The sequence below is a fragment of the Eumetopias jubatus genome, unplaced genomic scaffold (genome assembly GCF_037043125.1).
Source record: "Eumetopias jubatus isolate StellerSeaLion01/CBP00866 unplaced genomic scaffold, mEumJub1_p1.0 scaffold_8, whole genome shotgun sequence".
In the NCBI taxonomy this organism is placed as follows: Eukaryota; Metazoa; Chordata; class Mammalia; order Carnivora; family Otariidae; genus Eumetopias; species Eumetopias jubatus.
Window position 1 is genome coordinate 92,868,602 of NW_028274814.1, and position 12,641 is coordinate 92,881,242.

At 41.8% G+C, this 12,641-nt stretch overlaps 1 protein-coding gene across 7 annotated transcripts in view; it reads right to left on the bottom strand.

Moving 5' to 3' along the window:
• GRIP1 (glutamate receptor interacting protein 1) overlaps positions 1–12,641 on the bottom strand; it is a 393,897-nt gene that overhangs the window by 62,811 nt on the left and 318,445 nt on the right. For all 7 annotated transcript variants that reach the window (XM_088025633.1, XM_028111005.1, XM_088025632.1 and 4 more), the window contains 2 exons: positions 12,144–12,289; positions 673–753 (listed from right to left, as the gene is read on the bottom strand). In XM_088025633.1, coding sequence (XP_087881759.1) covers positions 673–753; positions 12,144–12,289 — 227 coding nt within the window. The remainder of the gene's footprint in view (positions 1–672; positions 754–12,143; positions 12,290–12,641) is intronic.

Here is a 12,641-nt window from a genome sequence, read left to right on the forward strand (position 1 = left end):
TTTTCAAAGCTGTTTTACCAAAGCAGTTATAAATCTAGAGCCCGAGGAAAGGAGGGAATTTAACACATTTATATATTCTGCTTTTCTTTTTGGTTTGGTTACCCAGACATCTTGGACCATGCAGGAATTCTGAAAGTTACTGAATTAAGAGACATTATTTTAGTTTTGCAAAATGGCTTACAGATGCATAGTGGACAGATAGAGGAGTATAGTCTTAAAAGGAAATAAATGAGATTTTTGTTAGTTAAACAGATTACTGCGAAAACTTAATCCACAGTATACTAAAATGTAGAGAACCTATTTGCATTTCTATGCTTGTCTAATTATTCATGGTGGGGGTGAGACACATTCATTGAGTACTTATTACGTGCCTGGGACTATACTAGGTATAATAAATACGTTCTTTTCTTTAATACTTCAAATAATCCTATATTTTATAGATATCCTTCTTTCCATTTTACAGATGAAGAAACCTAAGATTGCAGAGAGTTTAAGTAACTTGCCCCATGCACATAGCTAGTTAAGGGCTGGAGGTGGGACTGGCTCCACCTATTTGTAACATGACATAGAAACTTGGCAATGACACTTAAGAAGCTTTTGTCACAACTGTAAGCAATTTCCTAATGTCTTTTTAAAAATTCTACATTAAAAAAAAAAGTCACTTTTACTTACAACTTATGGTTATTCCAAGTTCCACACTGTGCTTCTTAGGGAGCTTCACGTGAAATGTCCCACTACTTGGGATGACAGACTCTGGAATTTCAAAACAAAGAGGATGTTTGTAGGAGACCAGGAAGCATGGAGCACCAGTCCATGAAAATGCATCAGGAATTCTTGTATCATAAGCATCTGAAGTTGAAGTTGAAGGAACTGAAGGAAGGCGAATGCCTATAAAATCCTGATAAATCATGCTGCTGGTGAAGAACAGATGTCCTGTCCAAAGGCAGCTGTGTGTCATTCACAGCAACACCTGAGTTCAGTATTACTGAGGGGTCATTTGGGCAACTTTTGAGCCAGACTGGAATGCAAGTTACAAATACAGATTCCATTCATTCATCCATTCATTCATTCATTCATTCGTCAGAGAGACAGAGAGCACAAGCAGGGGGGAGTGGCAGGTAGAGAGAGAAGCAGGCTCCCCACTGAGCAAGAGCCCAACGTCGGATTCGATCCCAGGACCCTGAGATCATGACCTGAGCTGAAGGCAGCCGTTTAACCACCTGAGCCACCCAGGTGTCCCACAAATACAGATTCCTGAATCATCCCAGATCTATTGAATCAGAATTTCTGAAGATAAAGCCTAGAAATCTGCATTTTAAGCATGTTCTCCAGGTGACTCTTCGGCATACCAAAATTTAAGAACCACAGGTCTGGTTATTTTCTTTGTTTCTCTTCCACCACGTTTCCCCAGAGTTACCTATTCAGCAATACTTTTTCTTCAACTGTTGTTTGAAGGTAGCTGGAGAATAGGTTTTGGGAGAAATTTCAGTTAGATGTGATGGTTGTTGATTTGGGGGGCAGGGAGGTGCCTTAATTTGTAATATAAAGAGGGAAAAGTATACTTCAAGAGGTAGAAACAAGAGCGATCCTCAGAATATTTCTCAACCAGAATGGTATTGGCCACGACCAGTCAGACCGGATGCTGCCTGTGGGGTTGGAACACGGGACCCTGGGAGGCCTCAACTGCACCAAGGATTGCCCTTTAACTTTCTGGATCCTGGGGAGCTCCAGGAGGTCCCAGGGAGGAGCAGGAGGGCAGGGGGCACTGGAACAGGGTGAAGGTGGGCTCAGACAGTGGCCAACCAGTACAGAGGTAACTAACATTGTTGTAACAGAAAGAGAACCAGCGTGCACTGGTTGAATCTCAACTGTGGAGAGAACTAAGTTGATTTTACCAGGGCTTGACTAGTATTTGAGAAAAGAAAGAACTGCTACAAATTCTTAAATATACTCTTCTTAAAATTCCTTTAACAGTCTGGGAAACCTTCAATTAGAGATAAGTTTAAAAAGAAAATACCCTCTGAAGAGATAACATCTCTTCACACTAAGCTGCTAATGACTGTAATCCTTTCTTTCTTTCTTTCTTTTTTTAATTTTTATTTACTTGACAGAGAGAAACACAGCAAGAGAGGGAACACAAGCAGGGGGAGTGGGAGAGGGAGAAGCAGGCTTCCCCTCTTGGAGCAGGGAGCCCGATGCGGGGCTCGATCCCAGGACCCTGGGATCATGACCTGAACCGAAGGCAGACGCTTAATGACTGAGCCACCCAGGCACTCCAACTGTAATCCTTTCTTGAAGGTTTTGGAAAGGGGTGGAAGAGGCGCATGAACGGAAACATTAGCATAAGGGGAGTTTTGTGGGATGGCGGAGCTAAACTATTTTTACTGCTTGATTTTGCTCAATGCTAGTAGCTCCCTGACCCACACACAAGGAATTAACTACAACTATGTGGCCCCTGGTTCAATTTGTTAATCACATATTTAACACATTTCCCATCTCTGCAAAGCACAGGGGAAGGTTGGGACTGCCTCATGGAAACAGAGCTAGAGTACTCCTTTCTTCTGCCTTCACTTGCTCTTCCAGGCCCTTTATACTTTCCCAGGAGAAATATAGGCAGTAAACCTTTTACAAGACCAGAATCTCATCTTCCAACTCAGGAAATTTGCCAGAGACTGTTAAACTGGGAAAGAAAATAAAAATTTGATTTCTCTGGGCCCTCTGGGCTTCTAGAAGGCCGCCTGTAAAAAAGCGTCCCCAAGCTGCCCCTCGCAGTCCCAGCTGTAGTGCCAAGTAAAGGCCAGTCTTCTCTTTTGGGCCTTTTCTTTCCTTCCAGTGCTTTGCACACTTCCCAAGAAAGCTAGGGAGGTTGCTGCTTTTCCTAGCCCCTCCCACTTGTCTTTCTTTCTTTTATTTTTTTAAGTTTTTATTTAAGTTCCAGTTAGTTAACATACAGCATGATATTAGTTTCAGGTGTACAGTTTAATGATTCAGCACTTCCATACAACACGCGGTGCTCATCACAAGTGCCCCCCTTAATCCCCACCCCTATTTCCCCCAACCCCCATCCCCCGCCCCACTCTGGTAACCATCAGTTTGTTCTCTATAGTGAAGAGTCCGTTTCTTGGTTTATCTCTCTCTCTCTCTCTCGTTTTTCCTCCTTTGTTCATTTGTTTTGTTTCTTAAATTCCACATATGAGTGAGATCATATGTATTTGTCTCTCTCTGACTGACTTATTTCGCTCAGCACTCTCCCACTCTTCTTAAACCTTCCATGAGTATCACAGACTGTGTGAGTGGATGCCTTTGGCTTCGCTGTTGTCCTCAGCTAACACTCTGATATACTGGAAAGGACCCATATAGATTTGTTTGTTTATTCATTAAGAATTTATACCCTAGGGCGCTTGGGTGGCTCAGTCGGTTAAGCGTCTGCCTTTGGCTCAGGTCACGATCCCAGGGTCTTGGGATCAAGTCCCACATTGGGCTCTTTGCTCAGCAGGGAGCCTGCATCTCCCTCTGCCCCTCCCCCCACCCTTGTGCGCGCCTCTCTCTCTCTCAAAAATAAATAAATAAAATCTTTAAAAAAAAAGGAATTTATACTCTTCCCATTTCCCAATAGGACTTGAGATAGATAAAAAGATTTCAAAAAGACTGGCTAGTTTTCCTACATTGGGGCAGAAAAAGGAATGAGGTAAGTAACAACATGTAGGTGTGCTTTACTTCCTCGCTTTGGAGGCTGCAGGTATCATAAATATTTACTTCCAAGATATTCCTCAAATCTGGGCCTTCCCTCCGTTTCCTCCCTAAGTCCTCCGTGTTCCCCCTTCTAATAATGGAAGGCGAATTGTCACCTTCTTCCCACCCCTAATGTGACAGTTTACGAATGTGGAATTAGCAAGCAGACTGGGGGTAGAGAGGGCATTTGAAGTGGCCCCATTTTGCTCCTGGGCACCAACAGCCAGTCTGCAGAGAGAAGGGAGAAACAAACAGGAGTACAAGAGGAGTGTGCATGAGTTCTTGGAGAGTGCCTGCGCTTGGCCTTGACAGCCCTCATGTCTGGTTCTAGGCCTTCCTGGGGCTGCCTGCATATCGTGTCTTCTCGGGCTTTGAAACTCCTATGTGCTTCCAGTAAATGCCCCTTCTCTGTCTGAATTAGCTCGGTGCATGTCTATTGCTTGCAACTGAAAAATGATCTCTGATGAACACATTGGTCTAGCAGAGGAAACGGGATGGGAGCTAAGCCGAAAGCCTCCACAGAAGTGTTCATGGGTGTGGTAGGAATTTGATTACAAGCACACAAGTGGTTCATAAGTAAATGCATAAGAAGCTTTAGAGGCACAAACAGCTTCACTCGTTATGGAACTCATTTCATGTACGTTTGTTTTAGTGTTATGCGTTTTTTACCAAAATTCTCTGTGAAAGGGGAGGGGAGAATGTGGCATGCTCGTATGTGTGTATATGCGTATTCATGTAGGTATGTAACAGCTTGTCCACGATGCTATACAAATAAGATCTTGAAACCCCAAGGGCCAGGAATCATTGATCTAGAGTTAGTTACCATAGCAACATTTTGCTTTTATAAATTTTTAATGAGGGAACCTTGACCAAGATTAACATGGTTAATGACATTGGAGGAGATATTATCACTTCCTGGAAAACAGTAATGAATCATGTTTGACTACATAAGATTTGAAATATTCATAATGATGAACAAATATCAACAAATGAATCTCTTTGATCAGCTGTGGCTTCAATTTAATCTTTAAATGCCAACATGATTTATTTTATATTTGGTAATTTTTTTTTTGCCTACACAGTTGTTTGGTGGTTAAAGCAAAGGCATATCTAATTTGGTGTTTCTTATAGAAATATTAGTAAAGAGGACAAAAAGATATTTGGAGAAACAACAGGTTTAGAATAAGTAAATAGAATGTTTATTTTGTCAGACTCCCATGTGATTATTTTGTGCTTCCCTCATTTTGTTTTATCTTTGTTAATACTATAATTAAAAACACATTTGGGTAAACAAAGGCTTCCTTCTTTCCAATTGGCCTGTTTTTTCTGCCTGAAGCATTCATTGTTGGCACAGTAAAATAATCACCACATCATAATTCATTATGGACATCCTTGTGAGATTCGAAAAATTAAGAGATTCTAAGGAGGGGGTGGTAAATGCTTAACTCCCCCCCACTCAGAGGAGAGCACTGGGGGCTCTAGTAATGATGACAAACATCATTTGATAGGATTTTCACTGGGACTTCTTTCCAGAACAAAGCTGTATCTTTTCCAACAAAATAACTTCCGAGTTAAAGCAGAATCTTCAAGTATTTACAGTTTTTTTAGACTGGTATTTAAAAGATAGTATTGAAAAAGGAAAAATGTAAATTGTGTATATATTATGAATATAGTTTTTTTTTTAAGATTTTATTTATTTATTTATTTGACAGAGAGAGACACAGCGAGAGAGGGAACACAAGCAGGGGGGAGTGGGAGAGGGAGAAGCAGGCTTCCCACCAAGCAGGGAGCCCGATGCATGCGGGGCTCGATCCCAGGACCCTGGGATCATGACCTGAACTGAAGGCAGATGCTTAACGACTGAGCCACCCAGGCGCCCCTGAATATATCTTTATAAAATTACATTTATGGGGTGCCTGGGTGGCTCAGTTGGTTGGGCCACTGCCTTTAGCTCAGGTCATGGTCCTGGAGTCCCGGGATCGAGTCCCACATCGGGCTCCCTGCTCAGCTGGGAGTCTGCTTCTCCCTATGACCCTCTTCCCTCTCGTGCTCTCTATCTCTCCTTCTCTCTCTCTCAAATAAATAAATAAAATCTTAAAAAAAAATTTTTAAAATTACATTTATGGTAAAGGACATTGGTAAAGAAATATAAAAAAATTAAACTTTTGTTTTTTAGAGTGATGAGGCTATGAATCATTTCAGCTTTAAAAAGAATTCCATAAATGTTACTATGATGTGGTTTGTACAGTAGTACCCATTTAAAGAGATAGATTTAGGCAAGAGTGTACTCACAGTCAAGCTTCTTAAACACTCTCTATATCACCTAAAATGTTTATAAAATAGAGGTGGCTTGTCTCTGAGACCAATGTTTAATATCTGGGTATAATGTTTAATATATGGGAATTTTTAATATATGTTTAATATCTGGGAATTAATATCTGGGTATAACATATTTTTGAGGAAGAATTTTAGATATAGGTGGCCCACGTCCACACTATTAGGAGTGAATCCAGAAGGACAGGGCAGTGTTGAAATAGCTCATGTCCAGAGATTTCCTACCAATGTTCCAAGTTCCCAAATGGCTAAAAAAGAGCTTTTCTGATTCCAGCAGTTTCCAACAGATGCCAGTCAATTAGTAATGACTAGCTAGAGTGTTTTATTGGAGATTCTGATGTTGTGTCTGGGCTCAGCAGGAGGATACTGAAATCAATTAGTGATATCAGCCATGAACAAGGGAAGAGAGAATGATAGGATGTGAGCATATTTTTTTCTGGCCCTGTTCTACATCATTTCTATCCATATGAAATGGATTGAATTATGGAACAACCAGAGCAGGGGAGAAGACCTCAGTTCCCTTTTTTCCTGTCTCTTATTCAAGCAAGCTTGGTACTGAATAAAGTGAGTTTAATAGACATAGTTTCTATTTCTTAGGAGCCTAAACCAAGGATATTAAAGTATTTAATCAACAAATATTAAAGTATACATATATATTAAGTATGGATTAAACAATGAACAAATATTGAGGAGACACATAAAATAAAAATGCATTTATTGCACGAGTAAATACTTAGATACTGCTTATGGAAGAGGTCAAATTGTGCTGGCCATTCACTATGGGAGTGTTTCAAGGAAATGCTGCTCAACATCATACAGTACACAGGATAGTCACCTCCCCTCAACAAACAATGACAGTAGGGCAGAGGTTCAGAAATCCTGCTCTTTCATGCTGGAAACTCTGACACTTCTTTGAAGAGGCAGTGTAACATGACATGAAAAAGGCAGGTGCAAGTCAACAGACCTGGGATCTACTATTCACTTTACTGTATGACCTTGAGTTTCCCCACCCAAACTTCAGTTCCCCCATTTATAAATAAATGAAGGTATTGGACTGTAAGAGTCACTTCACGGCTAATGTTGTGTGCTTGTAGTGAGCACATTCTGGGGCTTCTGGACAGCCTTCTTTGAAAACCATACCCTCGCCACCATCTGACTGATCCTTACAGAGTCCTTCTACCAGATTCCTGCTTGGCTGCAGCTACCAAACCTAAGATTTAGAAACTTGAACTGGCTGGTACTGGCTGGGCACTTTAGCAAAGATGGCGCAATCAAGTACAATCAAAAGTCAGAAAAAACTCGTGCAAAGACAAATAGAGCAGATATGCAGAAACACGCAGCACTGAGAGACCAGGAACCCTAGAGAAACAGTGGGTACAGGATCAGTTCTTGATGCATACTAAAGTTCCTAGTTCCCTCAGGAGAGACAACTGCACTTCATTCATTCATTCACCAAGCCTTGGCTGAGAGTCTCCTGCATTCCAACTCCTCTTCTGGGTGCTGGGATACATTCATGAACAAAAGGCACCAAGTCTCTGACAACATAGATTTTTTCCACTGGAGAAGACAAGACAATAAATAAATCCACAACATAACATCGGAGCTGAGAAAGGCTAAGAAGAACCATATATCTGGGCAAGGGGACAGAGTGATAGATGGTAAGGGAATGATTCTCTGAACAAGTGATATTTGAGCAAAGACCTGAATGAAGTGAGCAGACCACTTGAACATGGTAGGGAAGAGCGACCCTGGCGGGGGGAAAGTGTGGTGATTCTTTGATAGGATTTTGTTTGGCGTGTCAAGAGCAGCAAGTTCATGCTCCCTTCCTCATTCCAAGTCCTGCCCTCCTGAGAGAGTCCACTGTGTGCATGGTCTTTCCATCACACTGCATTTACAATTCCCAGACCTCTGGTTGAATAATATTCACCTCCACTCTATATCACTTCAGCAGCTCACTACCTGAGCCTTACTTGACCTCTGAAATGCTAAGCTCTAATATGCCACTTTGACCTCAATCTCGGGCCATTGGCTCCCTCCTCAACTTTCTCTTGCTATACCCATTTCTCTTTCCAGATACTCCTAGATCCTTCAGTCTTCTCTTTCCTCTCAGTCTATCAAGTGCATCCATTATTGACTTCCCCCTCTGCAACCTGGATTCCTTCAAGGCAGTATGTTTAGTGGTTAGAGTGTGGCCTTTGGAGCCAGACTGCCTGGGTGAAAATCCCAGCCCTACCATTAACTACGAATCTGGCAGAAGGCCCAGTTTTCTGGGGATGTAAATCATAGTAACCTCCATTGCTGTTATATGTGAGCTAATACACACACAGTGCTTAGAAGAGTGACATGCCATAGAGCAAGCATTTGATAAATATTATCGTGATTATCACCATATTTATTCCTTTGCTCTTCCTGCAACAATTTGAACTGCTGTGACTTTAGTTTTCTTCCTGTTGAACCTTCTCCGGAAATCCCCATTTCTGGCTCAGTCTAATCACCTACCACCTCTGCTGTTATTCCTCAGTAGCTGAGGTCACCTGACAAAAAAAACTACTTGACCAATGCAGGTTGACAGGGCTATCCACTTAGAGCTTCTGGACTCTGCCTGGTCCACTATCCAGCTTGAAAATCCCTTTATGGGAGTCTGGTTAGCTTTCTCACTCATTTCCCCCTTAGCTATTCTAAACCATCATTCTTTTCAACTCCCCAAGATGCTGAACCTTTTACCTTCGCTTGACAGTTCTTACACGAAACCCTAAACACTGATAAAAATGTATTTATATTCTCACATCCTTCTCTTTAAACTCACAAGAAGCAGCAGCCAACCTTCTGTCTTAGACCTACCTATGTTCTAGATAACTTTCCCTCTTATCCCTTTTAGGACCCATACCTACATCAATTATCTTTTTTCTCCCTCATTCACTTCAGGCTGCAAACATGCTCAGATCTCTCCAATACCAACAAAACAAAACAACAAACAAAATAACTCCCCTCTGGAATCTGAAGCCCTTTCTATCTTATCCCATCCTTTTTCATCCATAGCGACACTTCCTAACATTGCCACGTGTTCCCCAGGGCAAAACTGATTTTGATTGAGAACCACTGGTTAGAGGATAAAGCAATATAAAAGAGTGCCCAGTACATAATAATGCTGGAGCAGTTCTAAAAAGAGAAGTCCACGATGGCTTCCATTTTGCTTATCCATTCACTGCATTTGCCTAGCCATACCCTGTTCCAAAACCCAGGTCCTTGGCAGAAAGCGACCATAGCTTGTCCGTAGTTCTCCACCCTTTCCTCGCCCCTCAGCTTATAACAGTCTGACTTCTGCCCCCCAAATTCCCTGAAACTACTCTGCAATGAGTTTTTTCCTAATTGCCAAATGCAGTGGACCTTTCCTGCCTTATATTACTTGAATTCTCAAGCACCTTTACGCTATTGACCATGACCTTGAAATTCTTGCTTTGGCTTCCAAAATGCCACCTTTTTTGGTTCTCCTTCCACTACTCAGACTGCATCTTTAGTATCTCCTTTGCTAGCATCCTTCCCCTTTCAATTTTAGTTTAGTCTCTCCTCAGGCAGAGTCCCCTCCTTCCTGCCACTTGTTCCTTAGTGCTCGCTTGTATTCCAATGACTTTACCAATCACTGACATGGTGGTCCCTTTTCAGGGCTGCTCTCCGGCCCAGACCCCCCCATCCCAGGCTCCAGGAGGTATTGCTGGCAATCCCCTGGGCACTTCCTTTTACGTTCCAGTGGCAACACACATTCAGTAAGTCTGTTCTTGTCTTCCAACGGGTTCTTGCTCTTGTCTAATTGGTTCTGAGATTTTGAGGATATTAATCCTTTCTATTTTCCCTTTAAAGGTAGATCTGAAGGTAGCACAGTGCCTAGCATTTAGTGACTGGTGCTTGATAATTGTCTTTTGAATTCAGGAATGGATCTGCTTGTCCTTCCCCCTCCCGCCCCCCCCCCCCCAGAATTGGCAGTAGATTTGTCAATTCAGGTCTAAAACTGAATTTGTTGTTATCCTCAGATTTCCATTCTTCAAGTCTTCCTCTCCTTAAAGTCATCTCTATTTACTCAGTTACTGACCCTTCCACCTCAGGAGTCATCCATGATCTTCCCTTTCTTTCATCTTCCATATTCATTCCATAAGCAAGGTCTGTCAGCCCTGCTTCAAGCCACGTCCTAAATTTCACTCTTTGTCACTATCTCTAGCTCTACCACCTGTTCAAGCCACCATCATTGTTTACCTATCCAACCACTGCAACTTCCTAACTAGGTTTTCTGCTTCTGCTATTGTCCCTGCTCATTTCAGAAGGATCTCTAACACATCCATCAGGATAGCTCACTACTGTCCATACAATGCTCCATGACATCATTACCCTTGGAAGGTAAATTCTTTACATCAAGGCACTGCAGTAATTGGCCCCTTCCAACTTCTCTCACCCCGTCTCCAGTTGCAAATCTAATCCTCATCCCCAACTTCCTTATGCTACATAAAGAGTGCCCCCCCTTTTAAAGATTTATTTATTTATTTATTTGAGAGAGAGAGAGAGTGTGTGTGTGCCCATGTGAGTGGGGGGAGGTGCAAAAGGAGAGGGAGAGAGAATCTGAAGCAGACTCCGCACTGAGTGTGGAGCCTGATGTGGGGCTTGATCCCATGACTATGAGATCATGACCCGAGCTGAAATCTGGAATTGGACGCTTAACCAGCTGAACCACCCAGGTGCCCCGGTAAGAGCCTTTCTGCTATTTCTTAAACCCACCCAGCTTATTATTCTGGCTCATTTCTTTTATACTGGCTGCTCCTTCTACCTGGAGTACTCTGCTCCCAGATTCCCACAGATCTGGCTCCTTCCCAACCTTCAAATCTCTGCTCAAATGTCACTTCTTCCAAGAGTCATCCCATGAAAATAGCTCCCCACAGACATCCTCTAATTCCCCATCCTGCTTTATTTTCCTCAGAGCGCTTATTACTGCCTACATTTAATTTAAAAATCAACTTTCTGTAATATCACAAGCTTCACGAAGAAAGGAATTTTTTTTCCTTCCATGTCTACTGTTGCATCTCCAAGGGACCCATAGTAAACACTCAGCAAGTATTTGTTGGGATAATGCAATCTCTATGTCCAAAGGCACATCTTTAATGATTGGTAAAGATTATTGGCTCTGTGAGGTAGTATTTCACTGTGTGGAGACAATTTTATTAAATGGAAGTTAGCACCAACCTCTATAACCCACACACCTGTTAGCTACTGACGAGGATTCCCTTCCCAAACCTAAGTCAGGCTCCTCTTCTCAACTAGGCCTGTCTTTGGCCTACTCCTTGGTCTGCTGAGCCCAGTTTAAGTGGGAATCCTGCTAAATCAGTTTATTGAGAATCCCTCCACCTTTGAATAGACAATCAAATTCCCCATCCCCACACCCTTGATATTGAATCAAGTTCCCGTTAGTCAGTTTCCATTCCATGATTCCTTCACCCTTACCTTGCTTGGTGGCCATAAATTCCCGGCTGCCCTTACTGTTTTTGGACTTGAGTTCAATCTCCCTTCCCTCTTCCAAGACTTGATCTCTCTTTAAATAGTCTTGAAAAAAGTCTTCCTTATTTTTAACGAGTGTCTGGTGCAATTTCTTTTTAACACTAGAGAACGAACATTTACCTGCTGGGTTTGTATAAATCCGTCTAATGAATTTTCTTTGTTCCCTGCCAAACTTTCATATGTTCTTTCAATGGGAAGGGTCAAATAGAGGCTTTTCTTGTCTGTGTGACAGAAGAATATGGTTTCTCTAGCATATAGGGGCAAATCAGGAAGAATAAAGGCTACATGATTTTTTTTATCACCTTTATAGTAGCTATTACTTATTCATTTTGTCACATTTATTTTCAACTGTTCTTAATGGTGACACTTTAATGAATAGTTCAAAAACAACGGCTCAATACAAAATGACATCCCAAATCTCCTAAACAAAAATGTGTTCAGTATGTAAAAATATAGTTCCACTTCTGCCACATAATCCCTTTCATTCACATGCATTCCACTACCATCTCTGCAGCTGACTTGCGATTATATGATCATACCTGCAACATCAAACTCGATTTCCAGTGTGACCTTGCTTGTGATTGAAGAGTCTCGGAGGAGCTGGTTGGCTTCCTCAAAGGTGCTGTCTTCAGTTGGAATCCCATTAATGGCCATCACTCTGTCTCCGATCTGTAGCACCCCACATCTATATTTAGAACCACATATTAGAGGTTGTAGACAGAGCAAATGATTATCAAGTTGACGTTGCCAAATCTATTTTGTTTGATCCTTGTGAAATAGCATACCCATTTGGTCTTGTTTGTTCACTGCTGTGGGCATATTAGGTCAACTGCAAGGTCTTGCACTCTTGCATTTGATGGCTACAGATGTGAGCAAGGGAACCTTGATATATCCCAGAGAAGTGATTAATAATTTAGCACTGTGGTATTCTTATAATCGGATCTGGACCAATATATAGTAATGGTGAATGTACAGTCCCCCCACAGCAGAGAAATTATTATAATAAAGTTTGAACTTCAGAGATATTTTCCCTTTTA